This window comes from Podarcis vaucheri (genome assembly GCF_965113315.1).
Source record: "Podarcis vaucheri genome assembly, chromosome: 1".
NCBI classification, from domain to species: domain Eukaryota; kingdom Metazoa; phylum Chordata; class Lepidosauria; order Squamata; family Lacertidae; genus Podarcis; species Podarcis vaucheri.
The window spans coordinates 77,077,679-77,097,858 of record NC_138759.1 but is presented as its reverse complement, the minus strand read 5'-3'; the positions used below and the strand labels follow the sequence as shown (position 1 = coordinate 77,097,858).

General features: G+C 44.2%; 1 protein-coding gene across 2 annotated transcripts in view; it reads left to right on the top strand.

Moving 5' to 3' along the window:
- Positions 1–20,180, top strand: part of LSP1 (lymphocyte specific protein 1) — an 80,994-nt gene that overhangs the window by 48,095 nt on the left and 12,719 nt on the right. For both annotated transcript variants that reach the window (XM_082194437.1, XM_082194438.1), the window contains exons 2-9: positions 4,955–5,107; positions 11,373–11,555; positions 14,841–15,171; positions 15,854–15,967; positions 16,489–16,532; positions 18,036–18,117; positions 19,197–19,334; positions 20,070–20,150. In XM_082194437.1, coding sequence (XP_082050563.1) covers positions 4,955–5,107; positions 11,373–11,555; positions 14,841–15,171; positions 15,854–15,967; positions 16,489–16,532; positions 18,036–18,117; positions 19,197–19,334; positions 20,070–20,150 — 1,126 coding nt within the window. The remainder of the gene's footprint in view (positions 1–4,954; positions 5,108–11,372; positions 11,556–14,840; positions 15,172–15,853; positions 15,968–16,488; positions 16,533–18,035; positions 18,118–19,196; positions 19,335–20,069; positions 20,151–20,180) is intronic.

The window sequence follows — 20,180 nt, the reverse complement described above, 5'->3', positions numbered from 1 at the left end:
ACTGCTAGGTTGGCAGGAGATGGGACTGAGCAATGGGAGCTCACCCCGTCGCAGGGATTTGAACCACCGACCTTCTGATCAGCAAGCCCTAGGCTCTGTGATTTAGACCACAGCGCCACCCATGTCCCCTATAAATGGTAATGATAATTAAATAACAAACACATACATTTGACGGCATGTGACCTGTAGAAGCTGGTATTTGATAGCTGTCATGATGTCAACAGAGCATATGCCATGATGCGGCATGCATCAATCAACATTTGACAATCTCTAGCAACGGATTTACAGTAGCAGTCATCATTTGGCCACAGCTGACATGTAGTAGCACACGTTATCTGACAATATTGGATAGATCAGGGGTCTGCAACCTTTAAGACAAAAAGAGCCACTTGGACCTGTTTCCGAAGAAAAAAACCTGGGAGCCGCAAAACCATTGTGACATTTAAAACAAATATATCTCCGGAGCCGCGATCTGACAGCGGACGGGAAGCCGACGTTGGGATGGTGCATGACTAACGCATGCACCGCCCCCATGCGACATCACAGCCAGTACAGCGCCCGCCACAGTGGGGAGTGTCAGGGCACACAATGCGCCTCCTCCCCTCGCTAGTATCCGCCCTGGAGCCGCGGCAAAGGTGTAAAAGAGCCACATGCGGCTCCGGAGCCGCGGGTTTGCGATAGGATTTAATAAACTAACTTTGCTTTGCATTTACATTTGGATTTCAAATTTCAGTTTTGAAAATGACATTGGTATTTGACCCACTGGTGTTGATGCCGAAATTCAGATTTCAAAATGTCAGCATGTCCGTTTCACACGTTCCTTCTGAGGGAGGAAGGAGAAGCAACAGAAAGGGAGGGGAAGGAAGAGGGTGCTGACAGAGTTGAAGGAAGAGAAATGGGGTAGCAGAAAAAGAGAGAAAAGGAGTGCCCCACCCCTTTTGGGCTCTGACCCATCCCCTGCTTGTGCCAGCTCTGTTTCACACACACGTAAGCACACACGTTGCCCCACCCACATTTTAATGTAAAGAGCATTGGGCAACAGTCAGGCTTTTGGTGTAATAAATGAGAAGGATTACAACCCAGTACTACAACAGACAGAGTCCAGCTGATGAAGAGCACTGCATCCTGGGTTGCCTTCTTTAAGCTGTCATCTGCAGGCAGCAACTGGATTGAGTCCTATCTTACCCAGGCCAAGAGACTCGTAGAGAGGACTTAAGAGACAATCAATGGATCCATACTCTTCAGCTGAACCTATCCCCCCCCCCCATCCTGCCAAGGGGCACTGGAAAAATAAGTGTGCCCCTTTGGTAGCGATGCTGTGTGTTTTTGATTCTATACTCCTCACTTATGAGCAGATAGCAATACACAGGGGAGGTTGGGGAGTATGGAAGGACTGGTATTTACACAGCACTCCTGCCATACAGGTATGGGATTTTGCTTCCATGTGCCTTCCACATTGAAACAATGTGAGATGTAGCCCTCAACAGTTGCCGATAGCAGGGTGGGGTGGCAGTGCTCATCTGGCCCTGGGTCAGTTGTGTTGCTGCTGCTTTTGGGAAGGGGTGTGTGAGGCAGAGGTGAAGTGGTTCAAAGTTGCTGGATTGACTGCACAATTGCATTTGGAGCACTTTGGAACTCCTTGCAGATTGATATCAGGCAGACGCCTTCGCTGTACTCTTTTCGGCACCTGCTTAAAACATTTTTGCTTAGGCAAGCCTATCCAGACATGAGTTATAACTTCTTTTACTGTTCACTTTAATTATCTTTAAATGTTTTTAAACTGTTTTAATAGGGGGGAAAACACTGGTAGTTTTAGTATCTCTTGTAAACCGGTTAGAGGCTTTGCTGCAATCAAGCCGTGTATCAGCATTGTTAAATAAATGAAATGAACTAAATTTGTGCTGCACCGACCTCGCCACTGCCTTGCCCCTCTATCTCCTGGTAAGCAGCACCACTACAAGACCCTTCTCTGCTGGCCCTCATCTTAAAAATTTAAATATGTGAACCTGCACTTTTATTGCTTTTTTGGGCTGAGAAATGCTGGTTGGTTCATGGGCTTTGCATGCAGGCATTCATCCTGCTGGTATGTTTTGCAGAAACCAGCGCGGTCTGCTGCTAAAAGAGGGGAAGAACGGGGCTGGCACCAGAACCCATGTTATCACCCATGTTGGAATGTTGCGGAAACCTTATCGTTTCCTCTGGGATCTGAGGAGTAGTTCTGCTGACAGAGAATTTTATTATCTGGTGACTGGGACGTTCTGAGAGGAGTTTTATGTCAAAATTTTAATCTTCTGTTGGGGAGGAAGGAAAAACAGCATGTAGCAGAGTTGGTTCAGGAGCCTGCGGGATGATAGCACTGGGTGTCCTCCTCCAACTTTCTCACACACACACACACCCACTCCATTTGTAGCAATGGTACAGCTTGGCTCAGGAATTCTGACTAAATTACTATGTTTCTAAGAAAACATGTCAAAGTCCCTCACCATTCACAATTCTCCCTCCCTCGTGGAGACTGAATGGCGGCCCAGGCTTTTCAGCTTTTTTCTTGGCCTCTCTCCCCGTCAGAATCAGCATTTTCTGAGTGTCGTTTATTTCACTTAGTTTCAATTTACTTTGTTCTCATTTAAATCTCAGTTTAAGTCTGCCTCTAATAGCCCAAGTGGCTGAATTCACTTGTGCAGTGATGCAACAGGGATGTGAAACCCAGTCTCACCCCGCCCCTTCTGTGAAATCTAGATGACATCATCTGCCAGAGCAAAAGGATAACTGATGGAATTTCCTTGCTCTGGCAAGTGAATGAGGTGATGAGGAGGCTTTCAAGTTTATTTGTGACAGATGCGCCATGGCTGCACATGAACGCCCAGGCTTCTAGGGAGGAGATTGTGGTTGCGTTGTGCTTCCCCATTCATTTTGCTGCTGTGCTACGCTGAGCTAAGCCATGTTTTGACTTAGATTGTTGTCTGAACCCAGGCTTGTGATTTAGCTTTCTATAACTATAAACGGTAACCAATGTTTGTTCTTGGTTTACAGTTCTTGGTTTGCCCAGGAGAGCTAAAATATCAGCCCAGGTTTGTGCAACACACTAAGCCAAAACGTGGCTTATCTCAATGAGACACAACAGCAAAATGACCAGCCAGAAGCAACATGCCTGCAGTCTCTTCCCCAGTAGCCTGCAAGCTACTAGAATATGCTAGAATAAATTGGAGAATGAGGAAGACTATCAAGCAGAGACTGGATACTTCTTTCCTTTTATTTGATAGGGTTCCTGCTTCCACACTAGCACTTTAAATGGTCACAGTGCTTTGTGAGATGGTTCGCATTTCTAATGAAATGCCAAAGGCTGCATTTCATTTGGCTAAATATGTTTTACATGTTGAATGTATGCAGTCACAAGTAAGCTGCAGTGAGTTCCATGATGTGTACTCCTACCATAGGCTGCTTCCTTTATATTTAATTAAATGAATTATGGATTTAATTTAACTGTGTAGTTGGTAATGTTTTATGGTTTTGCTGTGATTCTCTTTTATGCAAGCTGCTTTGGGAGGATCTATGCTCTTGAAAAGGGGCACAAACATATCACTTAGAACATACCAAGTAATTTGTCAAGCCGAACTACACGAAGCATACTTTAGCTGAGCATGCTCTTGGTTTGGGCATGCCTTATATTTCAAAGGGATGATGGTAAGGCCCAGCAAACTTGGCTTGTGTCCCAGGTAAAGGGAGTGCTGGTGCAAGAGTTCCATTGAAAATATTATTGGAAAGGTAACAAGGTTGACCTCCACTACACTAGAGGTAGGAATACTTCAGCTAGCTGTGTATAGAGTTGCTAGAGTAGAAGCTATGTTAGTGATGGGCTTCCACGACAGGTAATTTTATGATCAACACAATTGCTGTGCAGCACAGCACCTCATAAGCAATATAGCACACAAAGCGGCTTGTCGGGGGTGGGAGTGGGGCTACTGTGCTAGGTTCCTGTCAGGTAATTGCTGTTATTTACCATGAAGGGGAGGGAAGGTTTATGCTGGGCAGATGCTCCACCAGGAGGGCTGGATTGGCTCTGCTGGTACATTTGCACCTTACCTCGCAGCCGAGACCATATAACACTGGTCCTGAAAGGCCTACATTGGCTCCCGGTACGTTTCTGAGCATAATTCAAAGTGTTGGTGCTGAACAGTAAAGCCCTAAACGGCCTCGGCCCAGTATACCTGAAGGAGCGTCTCCACCCCCATTGTTCAGCCTGGAAACTGAGGTCCAGCGCTGAGGGCCCTCTGGCGGTTCCCTCATTGCGAAAAGTAAGGTTACAGGGAACCAGGCAGAGGGGCTTCTCGGTGGTGGTGTCTGCCCTGTGGAACACCCACCCATCAGATGTCAAGGAAATAAACAACTATCTGACTTTTAGAAGACATCTGAAGGCAGCCCTGTTTAGGGAAGTTTTTAATGTTTGATGTTTTATCGTGTTTTTAATATTCTGTTGGGAGCCACCCAGAGTGGCTGGGGAAACCCAATCAGATGGGCAGGGTAGGTCGGTAGGTATAAATAAATAAATAAATAAAACTTATTATTACCAAACTCCTTACCCCTCCCCATCCTGGAAAGCTGATGTAAGGTCTCTGCTCCACCCAGCAAGCCCTTTCTGTCAGCCTGAGTTCACCAAGTGTTCTTTCATATGTTGGCATTTTCTAGAAAGCTTCTTTATACTGCCTTGGACTACCTAGCTCAGTATTGTCTGCCCTGATTGGCACTGGAGGCTCTCCAGGGTTTCAGGTGGGGTCTCTTTCTCTTTCCTGGAGATGCTGGGGACTGAAGCTTTGGCCTGCAGAGCAGATGCTCTTCCACTGAGCTATGACAGTTGAGGATCTGTGCCGCTCATGGTGTTTTGGGCTTTGTATTTTCTCCATGCCACATAGCAACATACCTCTGCTTCACCTAACTTCACTTTCTCTGTGATCGATAGGCTGACGGCACAATGGAGTGTGGAGGACGAAGAGGAAGCAGCCAGAGAGCGGCGCCGAAGGGAGCGTGAGAGACAGCTGAGGTCCCAGGCAGAAGAAGGCCTGACCACCACCAGCACTTCTTCCGGGAGTGGGGTGGCAGCGCAAGAAAGCCGGTGAGAAGCGACTGAGCATAACATCACACACACACACCTTATTCCAGTCCAGTGTTAAAACACAAAATAAAATCTCACAGTTGTCAGTTGCTTGATGAAGAATTCTCCAGAACTCAACAGTATGTCCTCAAATAGAAGTTACGCACCATCCCATAAGGTGCACCTAGTTTTTTTTTGGGGGGGGGGAATAAAGGGGAAAAATTATTTCTCCCCCAGGCGTGGGGCTGGGGCGGGGGAAGCCCAAGCTTCCCCCGACCCCAGCCCCCAGAACAGGCAGGAACCCTCAGCGCGCCCAGGCTTCAGCATGCAAGCAACTCTCCGCAAGCCGTGGGAGCCCAGCGCCGGGCTCCCGAGCTTTGTGGAGACCTGCGCGAAGCCTGGAGAGCGAAAGGGGTCGGTGCGCACCGACCACCCCTCTCACTCTCCAGGCTTCAGTGAAAGCCTGCATTTGCCCCATAGGACGCACACACATTTCCCCTTCATTTTTGGAGGGGGAAAAGTTCGTCCTATAGGGCGAAAAATACGGTAATTCAATAAAAGTGACAAGGAGTTGCTTTATTTGTGATGCATTTATATATTGTTTTGCATTGTTTTTATTTCATTTTAAGGAAATATTATTTACAGTTGTATTATTTTGTGTAATAAATAATACAGTGGTACCTCGGGTTACATACGCTTCAGGTTACATACGCTTCAGGTTACAGATTCCGCTAACCAAGAAATTGTACCTCGGGTTAAGAACTTTGCTTCAGAATGAGAACAGAAATCATGCTCTGGCGGCGCGGCGGCAGCAAGAGGCCCCATTAGCTAAAGTGGTGCTTCAGGTTAAGAACAGTTTCAGGTTAAGAAGGGACCTCCAGAACGAATTAAGTACTTAACCCGAGGTACCACTGTATAACATTTTTCAACCAACCAACCAATGTGGTTACAATAATACTGAGGAAAACATGATTATTATCTGGCTTGGTACGCCAGCACTGAGTGCAGGCCAAATGAATCAGCTCCCATGTGGTTGGCTGCAATCTCATTATTTCAGGGAGAACAATAATTTCCTCTAGTGTTTGAGGTGGCAGTAGTTTGGCTCTCCTCATTTAATCCCCACAACAACCCTGCGAGGTAAGTAGTTTAGGTTGAGATGTGGCGACTGGCCCGAGGTCACCCAGTGAAGATTATGAGAAGAAGCCCCATGTTTTCCTCCCTTGTAAGTCAAAGGCAGGGGGAATTCAGCTGGTAGGAGAGGGAAGGTGAATCATTCTCTTGCTTGCCAGTTTCCGCCTGCAAATGTTTTCCCAAGCCATCTATAATATTTTCTCTCTCTCCCAGTCAGGCTCCAAAACTGAAAGTGTAAATGGGATGAAAATGTGATTTTTTTTGTGGGGGTGTTGGAGCACTTGCTGGAGAAAATGGGGTGGCTCAGTAATGGCTAAGCATCTATCTCTGCAACTTCCCTCCTCTCTCTCTCTCTCTCTCTCTCTCTCTCTCTCTCTCTCTCTCACACACACACACACACACACACACACACACAGTTCTCTCAGCAGATGCAGGGTTGGGACGATGTGTTTGCTAGGGAAATGCCCCATTAGAAAGTGACCCCTTTCTAGTGTTGCATCTGAAGACTGGATATTGGAGGAGAAGTTAATACAAAGAGAGAGAAACTATGCTTTAGTTATTTTTCTATAAAAGAAAGGTTTTCATTTTCACTTAAAAAAATAGTTGACTTGATGGCTTCATGCCCCTCCCCACCCATTTCTCAGCCTTTTCTGCAGCTGTTGATCTGGCTGCAAAGGTCAACATATGAATACTGTCTTTCTCTTAAGTAAACTCAGCTCGCACTTATGGTGACTCATCCTCTTCTTGTACCTTGCTGCACCAATCCCTCATTTCCAGGAAGGACGGGGGCTTCTTGCAGCCACTTTCAACAAACAGCTGTGATAACTTCCCTGTAGGTCCAGATTATGCTTGTTGGACATCCTTTATTGGGTCCCTTACTCCAGAGCATCAGAACCTCACAGAATGTCTTGGGCACCTCTCCACCTTCAGTTGAGTATGATGAGTATACAGGACTGATGGTGGGGGAATGACAATGGCCAATGCCATCAACATCATGCCATGCTTGGCTTCCAGAGGCATCCAGCTGGTGACTGTAAGGAGAAACAGACTAGGGTGGAACCTTAGATTCTTACTTCAGTACACTAGAATTATCCATGCAGCCTCAACCAAAAGACCAAGTCCAAGAAACATAGTATTTTGTGAGCTCATTTGCAAATTGTACCAATGATAGTCTCTCTTCAATACAGTATTTTACCAACTCAAGCTCCCATTTCAATTTTCCTAGCTTTTTACAGTGATCTGAGTTGTGCAATATTTCACACAGTGGATTCAAGTTGTCATCATTCCTGTAATGCTTGCAGACTTGCTACTACTGTATAACAGTATTGTCTCTTTCCTTGAATCTGTTTTCCAATTCATTGAGTGCAATGGTCAAGAACAATGTCATCAAGCCTTCTGAGCTCTAGTTCTCTTTCATTCCCTCCTTCAAAACTGACACCCTCACTGTCAATAATACTGTCAGAAAACTTTTATGGGAGCTTACAAAGAGGTTTTGATGATGCTTCGTGGTCAGCAGTTTCCATGCTTTTCTCAGCTGCTTCCATAGTGTTACTGAAAACAATATCCTTTTGCATTTCTTGCAACTGTCTTGTAGCACAATAAGTTTCAATGTTGCCTCAATATCCGGAGTCTTCTGCTGGAAAAGTGATGTTACAAGTTAAGATAGCCCAGTTATTTTAGCGTAATTTCAGTAAGAAGGGGAGGCAGATAGATGACTAATCTAATTGAGCAATTCAATAGCTCCAGTTTTTAGATAACCAATTTTTTCACAACGGAAAGATGCACTGATGCATTTGTGTGTGGAAAGAAATAATTATTTATCTGAATAAATAAATAAATGAATCCGAATCTCCAGTCCATTGTTGAACCAACAGGCATTTTAAAAAGCTACCTTTATAAATCTGAGCAACACACCCATTCTTAAGAAAAATACATACGACTGTTTACATAAGTCAAAATATTCCTTCATCTAAGGTAGAACCTCAGTTACGTGCACTATTGCCAAATGGAGTTGGTGATTTAAAGCAATGAAGAAACAAAATGTTTCAGTCAAGTTCCTTTGAGATCAAAGCTTGAACACCACCAGATGTGCATTTCGAGACAGAAGCTTTGTCATGCGATTGAGTAATTAGTTTGTCAAAATCTGACTGTAAGCCAGCTAACGTGGACAACATTTCAGTTGTTATACTTCAGTACTTTGTGAATGAAGCTCTAAAAAAACAACACAACTGTCTTTCTATCGGCTTCATGATACAGCAGAGCAATTGCCACATCTACAATGCCTTGTTTTGGCAGGTCCACATAACAGCAGGGTCGCTTTTATATGTCAAGCGGTATATAAATAGTCTTCATAAATAAAAGTAAAGATTGCTTTATCCAGAGTCATGAAAAAGGAACATTTGTATCATTTGCATACGTGAAAATGTACGTAGAAGGAAATGTACAGTGGTACCTTGGTTTATGAACTTAATCTGTTCCAGAAGTCTGTTCTTAAACCAAAGCCATTCTTAAACTGAGGCATGCTTTCCCTAATGAGGCCTCCCACTGCCGGTGCCCTTCCACCGTTTGGCTTCCATTCATAGACCGAGGTAAAGTTTGCTAACCAGAACACTACTTCTGGTTTTGCGGAGCTCTTATATCCAATAGTTCGTAAACAGGGCTGTTCTTAAACTGAGGTACCACTCAGTTAGCATGTCTGAAAATGGTTATCAGGTAGGGCTAACTGATCTCCAGAAACATTTACTGATTCTCTGCTGATTCTCCTTTCCTTTTTCTCTGTCATGTCAAATGTACAATATATGATATATATTTCGTGATCAATGTTGCAACTTGCGAGTGGGTGCTGCTTAAACATTCTACGATATCCAGTTCAGAAACCTCAGGAGGACCTGGCATTGTGGGACAGGAAGAGCATCATCTCAACTACGGAATCATTTTGCATTTCCATAACTGTTTCGAATCAAACAGGCACTGTGAGTGCTTTAAATTGTGCCTGTCTGCTGTCGGTAGATCTTTCATTCTAAAAGCAGTCGGGCTCAGGCAGTGAAGGAAGCCTGTGAAAAACAAAAACAGTGTAAGAGGTTCTAAGCAACTCTCTCACATCCCCGTTTACTTATTTTCCTTTTAGTTAACTCTGGCCTAGGAGTTTGTGCATCTTTGTATTAAGTTGCAGCCGCTGTGTTCGATCATAGCTTTGGAATGCAGTCTGTATACTCCGAAGGCCAAATGACGGACTCTTGCCAGTTGGGTATAAGTGCTCCTTTCCCTCTCTTCCTTTATTAATGGATGGAAGAGATTTTTTTCTCGGTGTTAACACATACACATACACAATCCTTAACATTAAAAGCATAAGAAATATCTAAAGTTCAGTTCCCGACCCTCGAGTCCCCCCCCCAAAAAAAAAGAATGTAGGATGCTTTGTATTGTTTCAGACTGTATTCTTAGTGTGAATTACCTCAATACTTATTGCTGGTGGTGCAGTGAGACATTTGTCTGCCAGCTAATTAGGAATCACTTGGATAAGATGTTGGAATATATTTTAAGGACAACTTTCTGCACTCTGAAGCCAACAGGAAACTCTCACTGATTTTTTAAAATAATCCTTGAGTCAGATGATCTAGACTCAGTTTGCTGATAAACTATATTGTATTTGTGGAACTTCTGCCATCACATGAGCTCTCAAAAGAACAGAGCAAGATCAATTTTCTCCTGCGCCAGCAAATAACTGTTGTGACCAATAAACACATAGCAACAGCCCAAGTTATATATTTCAAACTCCTACTGGTATCAACTGGAGACTTAAGCTGCAATTCTATCTGCGGTTTCCTGAGAATAAACCCCAGTGAAGACAGTGGGGCATGCATCTGAGTGAACATGCATAGAACTGTGCTGCTTATCACTCCCACTGAAACCAACAGGATTGATCAGAGCCTAGTTTTGACTGCACACAAACTTTATAGCCAGCAGCAAATTACAAAGCACCAAGCATAGGCAGAGTCCTATAAATTAATCACCGTTGTGAGTTTCTATACCAAACCACACTGATGCTTTATAAGGGCTTTTGTAAACAATCAGCGAAAACATCCCCCAATTACCTTTAAATTGGAGTTTATGCTTTTTTTTTTAGCTTTTGAGCTTTTTTTCAAAGGAAAACCCGGAAGTTTGTGCATCTTAGACAAACCCCAAAGTTGTTGTCAATGGCAGGTGTGTGAGTCCTAATATAATTCATGGGGAGAAGGGACAGTAGCAAGGCTGCAGCAGATACTAGACCACTATTTCATGACTTAAACAAAACCCACTGACTAAATCTGTACTGTGGTGGTGGGGAGGACACAATCTCTAAAGAATTAATAAGAATACCACATAACTCTAAATAAATATTCAGAAATAGTGCAGCATTGCTAAGGATGCTTTTGTATAGATGGTTAACCTCTCTCTCTCTCTCTCTCTCTCTCTCTCTCTCTCTCTCTCTCTCTCGTGTGTGTGTGTGTTGACATCCTGAAAAGGAGAGTGCACAGTCTTCAAAGAGCTAAAATCCAAAATTTCACAAAATGGCATGAGCTTGAGAGTGGAATGGTTGTGTTTCTGGTCACTAATCAGGACTCCATCGGCACTATAGATTTAAAGCCGTCTCATACCACTTTAAACAGTCATAGCTTATCAGGGGAACTGTAATTTGTAAAGGGTGCTGAGAAAAGAGACTCCTACTCTCCTTGCAGAATAAAATATTATTTATTGAATTTATATACCCTTTTAAACAATCCCTCTGGAAATTGTACCTCTGTGAGGGGAATGATGGTATGAAGGCTTAGTGGTGCTGCAGTTGGGGCTGAGCGGGTGTACCAGCTCTCTTGCCAGTGCGTCCACCCAATCACAGTGTCCCCACAGCTCTGTCCAGGTAAGCGGCAGTGATTCCAGAGTCTGGAGGGTGGAGTTACCCTAACTCACCACCCGCTTCTGGTTTCACTCCAGCTCCCATCAGCCTTACCATTGGCCACAGGGGCTGGGACAAAGGGGAGTTTGCAACATCTGAATGGCCCACAGGTACAGTAGCTAAAATGAGAACAGTCAACAAAGGCAGTGACCAGAACAATGTGTGTGTTATTCTGAATTTCCATTGTGTTAAACATCTTTCTTTCTTTCTTCCGTGTTTCAGGATTGATGGTAAGCCTTCTGGGACTACAGAATTGGAAGAGGATGAAGGCTTTAGCGATTGGTCCCAGAAACTTGAGCAGCGCAAGCAGAGATGGGCAGGGGAAGGAGTGCCGGAAGGAGAGCAGACATGCCAGGGCGACTGGAGAGAAGCCCAGCCGGTGGCACCTGCATGCTGTGAAGAAAGGTAGAGATGCCTTTTTGTTGCTCCGAAAGAAGTGGCAAATTCTTACGCACAAACCAGAAGAACTGGTGTCAAACCAGAGACACCAGAAGAATTGTAACAATTCTGTGCAGGTGAACTTGGAAGTAAAGCTCACCAATTGAATGGGGCTTACTTCTAGGTAAGGGGATGTAGCCTGGCCACTCTCAGGACAAAACAATTTGATTTACTGCAAGCCATTTCCGTTATCAAGAAATTTTCCAGTCCAGGCAGATTTTTATTTGACATTCCTGCATTAGTTCCACTGAGTAAACACATGTATGGTGGGTTTATTGTTTGCTTTTAAAAATATATATGACTGGGGTATGTAGGCTGTTTCAGCTGGGAGAGAGAAAATATGGAACACCTGCAGCAGGACAGTGCAAAGGAAAGGAAAGGAAAGGAAAGGAAAGGGAGGGTGTGTCCTGAAAACCTTAATTAGGAAAACACATTTAGGTGAGATGACTCTGCTTTGCTTCCTGTTTTCCTGGAGGTTGAGGGAGAGCCACAGCTCCAGTGTGAGTAGACTTTTGATAGTAGGCCTTTTACCAGACTCTGGGTGGAATTTAGAGTGAAATCTTTCTCTTGTGTCCTTTAAAAGAGTTGCTTCAGACTCTGAAGTGCATTGTGAGGTTTCATTATATCTGTTGTAGGCAATATGTACTCTGAGAAGTTATTACTGCCTTAACACAGGGAGACTATAAATTCTTTGTAAACTTCCTGGGAATTTGTTCTTTCTAACTGTTGGTTAGCTTTCCCCATTGGATTTTAGGATTGCTAGGATTATTGGGCCTTGGGGGAGTCCACAGAAGGATATACATAGAGATCTCCTACTTGCGAGTTGAGAGTAGGCTTCATATCACAGGGACTTCCCAAGAGTAGAATGCCGAATGGACTTGGGTGCTATTTGGTCACAAACAGGAGGTTGCTAACTCTGTATCTGACTTTTGGCATGTGCCTCTTAATGGCAGCTTAATGTGCTGACCTTAAGCTGGTTGCCTCAACTCAAAAAGGATATTGTGGAGATGGAAAAGTCCATCACTGGCTACCAGCCACAGTGACTGTTTTGCCTCCGCATGCAGAGGCAGTAATGCTTCTGAATGCCAGCTCCTGAAAACAAAGGGGGGGGGCGAGTGCTGTTTTGCTTAGATCCTGGTTGCAGGATCTCATAGGCATCTGGATGCCCACTGTGAGAATAGGATGCTGGACTAGATGGGTCATTGGCCTGATCCAGCAGGCCGCTATTATGTCCTTATGATGAGGCTTTTTCTGTCCTTTCAAAAGCTTCATTGTGTGCAAAGCTGCTGCCAGCTCTCATCTTACTTGGTTGGCAACCCTATACAAACACAATGTTGTTGGTTCTTCATTGGTTTGGGGTGGTGTTTAGGAACATGGCCCCACATTTTAACTAAATTATAAACCAGTGTGCACATTTTTATTTTCACTGCTATGGGGGTACCTTATAAGTAATGAATGCAATGCTCATCTTTATACAGCATTTGTCGACCCCCCGCCCTGCGTGGAGCTTCCCAGTACATCACAGATGCACCTGGGGCCTTCTGAATGGAAAGCAGGTCCTCTGCCACAGAGCTGTGGTCTCCCCACCCCTCAATTAATTAAAGTAGTGACTTTGGAATTAAAGTTATTGTGATTGGTGAGGTAAAACATGGAGGAGAATGGATGCTGCCTATATGACTACTGTGTATACGAAACATAGTGAGAGGTGCATGCCAAGAAAAGTGTGGAAATTCAGTTGCAATTTCGCTTAGCAATTTTGCATAGCAGAAAAGCAATAAGTAGCATGCTGAGAGGCACCTGGGGTGAGCAATGCTTTATAATTGATTATTCATAAGCATAGGGTCTGTAGGTAAGCCTTGGGTACTTTTTACTGCCAACAGGACTAATGAAGAAATGATGTTTTAATGGTTTACATTTCTAGCATTTGGTTTGTGGTTAATACCTGGTTCCAAATTCACATAAATGAAGATATGGATTTACCTTGTGTTCCATGTGAAATGCAGGGAGGGGTTGCCAGAGCTACAACCAGCATTTATTGGGTTAATTTGGAATGCCTGTCCACCTTCCATGCTCATACTTTGCACTGCTTTAGTAGGAACATCTGCTCTGCCTCAGAGCCCAGCAATGGAACTGTGTAAACACAACTTCTCGTGGTGCCTACACACATTCCCATATGTTTTTGGTATGGACATTGTGGGTCAGTGGAAGGTTAAATCAACTTCAGCTTGGCATTTACATCCAGGAGAGTCATAATATAGACAAGCGCCGCCATGCAATAGTGCTTCGGTTTAGAAGATGAAGAGGAAAGAGGTTTGAAGGGAAAAGATACATGATGCTGAGGTTCTGTGGGGTTTTTCCTTGAGGGATTTTGAGTGCAACTGTGACCCAGAGGTCAAGCATCCTCTCTCCCAGTACTGCTGCTGCCATCAAACTTGCAACCTGACATTTCTCCCCTGCCACCACCGCAAAAGGCAGGATATGGATCGTAAAGCGTCACATGTCATTTCCCCCTTGTTTTTCATTGAAGGACCGCAAAGCAGGGGGTATCTTTGCTCTGAGATGTATTGCACAAGTATCCTACCAGTAACATGAATAACTTCTGCTTCACCAGATTCTGGTTATTCTGAATGCCCACATCTATTTTGCCCTGGGTTTTTCAGATATAGTAGTTCCTTGTTTTGAACAATATATCAGGAGCACCACTGGACTCGCTATCTTTACTTTTGATACAGGACAGTTTAGAACCTGGTAGAGTCAGCCTACTCAGTCTAACCATTAGGCAGAAGGAGACAATTGCACCAGGCAGCAATTTTTGGAGACTCTCAGTGACATTGTGTTTCACTTGCATTTGGGTGTCAAGGTGGCTTGGGCTAAATCTGGAATGTAGACTTTGTTAACAGAATACAAGGCTCCCATATATGTGTTGTGCTGGGTGCTCCACAAAGCCTTTCCCCTATATATACTCTCCCATTCTGGCCACTACTTCTGGGGAGTACTAAGGAAATGCAAACAAGTGTCTCACCATATTAATGATTATGTGGCAACTCATTGGCACAATGCTGTATTTTGTTTTTCATATAGAAGTCAAATTGGTGGCATCATTTGAACTAGTAGTCTTCCTTTCCTGTGAATATTGTAACTCTGCTCATCTTAAAGATATTAAAAGTGGGTGCTTGGCTTTTAAAAGAAAAGGAAGTTAACTGATACTTTTGTCCTTTTCTCTTATCCTTTCCTCCCATTGCCAATTTTCAGTCCTAGGTCACCAAGGCGTTCCTATGAGGAAGAAGAAGGCAATCTGATGGAAGCAGAAGCCAAGCTAGGGCAGATTCACCTGGATCAGGAGTCTCCCATCTTCATCCGGTTTGCACCTGGGCCTTCAAACTTCCTCAAGTTTTCCTCTGGTTCCATCTCACAAGATCAGCCTGAAGAAGAAGCAGAGCTGGATCAGCAGCAAAAACTTAACGAAGATGTGGGTATCAGAGAAGAGAATGAGGATGTCAGAGAGGAGCTCCAAGATGTCGAAGAGGAGCCACAGCATGTCGCAGAAGAGAATCGGCATGAAGAAGAGAGAAAAATGCAAGAGGTCAGATGTGTTCTGTTATCATATGCCTACAAATTAGTAGGCTAAAAGCAAAACGGAGGCAACAGGACCGCAAGGGAAATGGGCAAAATAAGGACATAAAGAAAGACAAAAATCTGCTTGGAAACTTTTGTTGGCCCTCAGTGTCTTGTTGCTGTACACACTACTGCTGTTGTCACTGCAATGTCATGGGGATGGGATGACGTCAACTATGAAGTTCAATATTACCTTGAGAAAATGGGAAACTCATCTGAATATGACAAAAATAATTTCAACAGACACAAATGCAAAGTTATGCATTGAGGCAAAAAATAAAATAAAAATGAAATTCACAGATATAGGATGGGGGAATATCTGGTTAGGTAGCAGGCCATGTGGAAAGGGTCTGAGGAGCACAGTTGACTACAACTGTTGTTGAATCAGCAGCATGATGTGCCTGCAAAAAAAAAGGGGGGGCTAATGTAATTTTAGGCTGCAATAATAGAACTGTAATATTGATATCCTGGGAAATTCTTCACTAGTCAGAGGTCATCTGTCTGGACCACTGTGTCCAGTTCTGCACTTGAAGAAGGGAGTAGGGCAACTGGAATAGCAGAGAAGGTAGTTAGGGGTGTGGAAAACAACTCCTAGAAGAAATGTTGCACAAGCTCTTTTTGCTGAATTGCCACCAATTCTTTCTCTTTAGGAGAAGAAAAGGAGAAGGAATGAGGAGGAAGAGGCACCAGAAAAACGGCAAAGAACTCCAAGCACTTCCAGCCAAGAGGAAGAGTCTCAGCCTCCTTCAAGCCCTACGGTAAAGGTATGCATCATAATCCTTAGGTAGTAGGACACTGGAAATCCCAGTAAACAAAGGTTGGGTCTCTCCTCCCCCCCCAGCTCCCCCCCCCATTTGGGGGACTATACGCTTCAGGTTACATACGCTTCAGGTTACATACGCTTCAGGTTACAGACTCCGCTAACCCAGAAATAATACCTCGGGTTAAGAACTTTGCTTCAGGATGAGAACAGAAATCGTGCTCCGGCGGCGCGGCGGCATCAGGAGGCCCCATTAGCCAAAGTGGCGCTTCAGGTTAAGAACAGTTTCAGGTTAAGAACGGACCTCCGGAATGAATTAAGTACGTAACCAGAGGTACCACTGTACAATGACCTAGAAGAGCAGAAGGGTACAGAACTGTGCAAATCAGGTGGGAGAAAGGCAGTCGTTACACCTTTTTCTTCTCTTTTCCCAGCCTTAGCTTGGCATTTTGGGGTGGAAGCAGGAAGGTTGTATCTATCTTCTAGACCACTGACTAAGCTGGTGTGTTGTCGTTTCTTATTTAGATCGTTGAAAGAACTGAATCCCTGAACCGCTCCATACAGAAAAGGTAACTTCCACCCGAGGATTGAATGTTCTTAAGTTATGCAATGTTGATGCTGTGTTTCACTGGGTTAAAGGCAACTATGCTGAAAGTAATAATAATAGTAATTTATTATTTATACCCTGCCCATCTGGCTGGGTTTCACCAGCCACTCTGGGCGGCTCCCAACAGAATATTAAAAACACAATAAAACATCAAACATTAAATACTTCCCCAAACAGGGTTGCCTGTTTTACTTACTTCCCATGTTACATGCTGCCTTTCAGAGCAAAGTCATCCCAATGTAGCTTCTATGAATAGCAAAATAAAACTATAAAAACAACCTAATTATATTTGCAAAATTAAAAGCAGCAGTTTAAAATGATATATAACCCAAGCCGTTAAAAGTAGATTGAAATAAGTACAACAAATTGAGGTCCCTTTAAAAGCTAATAAATATGGGGATGGTGGGGCAATAGTCTATATTATTACTATCTGTAGATCAAACTTCTCAGGCATATTGGGCCACCACTGAAACAGCCTGATCAGAAGTGCCCACAAATCTAATTAATCTTGACATTTGGCCTGCATGCAGGATCTCTGAGGGTGATCTTAAGGCCTAGGCAGGTTCAAGTGGGTGCTGTGGCGTCCTTCACAACACCTGGCCCCAAACCATTTATTCTTCTTGATACTGAGGGCAAAGAATTGGGCTGGTATCTCTTTCTTGGGCATAACACTTAAAACTTGCTCAGACTTGTGCTTCTTTATTCAGACAAAGAACTGAAACTTGGTTAGATATTTAGCCAAAAAAGACTGGCCACAAACCAGGATGTGCAACTAAAGTTTGTGCTAGACAAGGTTGAATACTGGTATAGTTCACATATCACACTAAGCTAAATCATGTGCAGGTTCCTAGGGCGGAGATTATGGCCACTTTGCTCTTGCTGAGTAGTTATGCTCCTGCACTGAGCAGGTTAGTCTTGGTCATTTCGACCCAGACTAGCCACAGACTGTAACCAAGCTTTGTCCTATCACTTATGGCTTGTCTGTGAGATCTATACTATAAGGAGAAACAAAACCATTCAGGAGGAGCAGAACAGCCTTGATCTCCTCTCTAGGAACCCACACATTCTCACTAAAGCAGAGTTTGGCTTGGTATGACGTGTGAGCCAGGCCACTATTTACCATGAACAAACCATGGTTAAACTTTGGTTCAGGCAATCTCCCCAGTCTTTCTGCTTGCACAATGACAAGCAGGTATTACTGGTGTCTCCTTTATACAAGTCCTCTGCAGGGGCAGAACTTATTAAGCAAGCTAAACCATGGTTTCCTTGAATTCTCAGGATCTTAACCCAGGGTTACTGCAACAAATCATGGTTAAGTATTTCCTTCAATTAGTTCCTATTGTATTCCAAAAATCACTGACAAGTTGGAAGATGGTGCTATGAACATGTTGGGCTGGATGAGCTTTGAAATGCCCAGGTTTGTGAGAAATCCTCTTTCCATTGGCCTCTTCTGTTCTCCTTCCAGTAACAGTGTGAAGAAGACACAGCCACCTCTTCCAGTTTCAAAGATTGATGACAAACTTGAGCAGTACACTCATGCCATTGAGGTAAGGTGAAGCTCCTTGACTCTGTTAATGAAGTTGTCCAAAACTTTGCTGAGGGTGCAGGCTGGTTTCCTTCCACTCCTGATTAAGTTAGGGAATGTGTTAATGGCTTTGAAAAACCTGCCTTGATTGGCTCTAAATGGATGGCAAGCTGGTTAGGTACTTCTGCTGTTGCACATAATAGGATTCAGATTCTGGCATGTCTCTGCAGATGTCATGTTTTCTGTGGCAAGCAAAGTCCTGTGCATGTGCTACCAGCTTGGTGTAGGCTAGGAATCAGCATGTGAAGGTGCCTCCTCTGCCCTCCTATCCAGTTATCACATGTGTGGGTTGCGGCTGACTTTTGTTGGGCCTAATGAGATGCTTTCTTGTTACAATGCTCTGTTGCGCCTCTACTGTAGGATGGGAAACCTGTAGTGCATGAGATTATGTAGAATTACATAACCCTCCTGCAGCCAAGCTGGTGCCAGATGTATTGCTCTGCTTTCTTTTGGACCACAAAGTCTGAGCAGCCCGGGACCTCCATACATACTGCTCAGCCTTACACCTTGAGGAGGTTACTTTGGTGCTACTAATGTAGCAGTTTGACTTCACCCCTGGTGGCGCACTCCATTGTCCTTTGAGACAGACAACATCTGCCCTAACCATTGGCCATGGAGACTGAGTCTGCCTATTCCTGCCTTGCTGGCTACAGATTTTCCACCCTTGTCTTACCATCTATAGTATAGTTTGGCTGGCTGGTTTGGGTGTGTGTTTTCATTATGTGAGTCTCTGAAATGAAGGCAGTGTCTGCACTAGAGGTGTTTAGGAGCTGCCTTGCCTGTCTGTCCTACCATCAGCAGGAGCTCTGTTGGCACAAAGTGGTTGTGCATTGCAATTCCTGTCTTTGAGAGGAACACATCCACCTTCCATTAGAGCTTGCTTAAGCAGGAGCATCACTGTGATGCAGATTCTGCCTCATGTAGGTACCTGGAGATGAGAGTCAATTGGATGTGTTTAGAAAGAGCCCGATACACGATTGTAAAAGAGGTGAATTAGTTCAGAGTAAGAAGCTCTTTCAGATTTACGTATGTGCCTTCCAGACGTCCATCAAGTCTCCGAAGCCAGTGCGTCAGCTTTCCATTGACCTGCCTTCCACTAGTGCTGCGGTGGCCAGCACAAAAAGCCTCTGGGAGACGGGGGAAGTGGCTCAAACTTCTGTGAAGACAACCCCCTGTAAGGTAGGGCTTCTGTTGTGCTTTGTGTCTAAAGAGCCTACTGTTGGTAAAGGTTGATGCTGTTATAGAAAAAATGAAAATGCATCTTATTGCAGGAAGCATTTACATGGACATGATTTAATGTGCAAAAATGCACTCAATCAAATGGGGTCAGAATATAGGGCTCCCATACTGATACATTGCATAAAAGTTCTGTCGTTCTAGTAAAGCCTCTTGCATGGAGGTGCCTGTGGTAAATGTTGACACCTAGGTTGTTATACAGGCTCCCAGTACACTTCTGAGCACAATTCAAAGTGTTGGTGCTGACCTTTAAAGCCCTAAATGTCTTTGGCCCAGTGTACCTGAAGGAGCGTCTCCACCCCCATTGTTCAGCGCAGACAGAAGTCTAGCTCTGAGGGCCTTCTGGCAGTTCCCTCACTGCAAGAAGTGAATTTATGGGGAACCAGGCAAAGGGCCTTCTCGGTAGTGCTGCCCGCCCTGTGGAATGCCCTCCCGTCAGATGTGAAACCAGTAAGCAACTACACAACTTTAAGAAGACATCTGAAGGCAGCCCTGTATCAGGAAATGTTTAATGTTTGACATTTGCTGTGTTTTTATTATGCTGGAAGCTGCCCAGAGTGTCTGGTGCAACCCAGTCAGATGGGTGGGGTATCAATAAAAGCACCATCATCATTATTATCAAATGAGCTGGAAGATAAGCAGCTCAAAATCCTACCACTGTGTCCATGCTTTTTCTAGGACATTGTGGCTGGAGACATTGTGAATAAGAGAAGCCTGTGGGAGCAGAAAGAGAGCCCAAGGACAGATGAAAATGTCAAGGTGAGAGATCCACTTGTTTTTGGAGATACT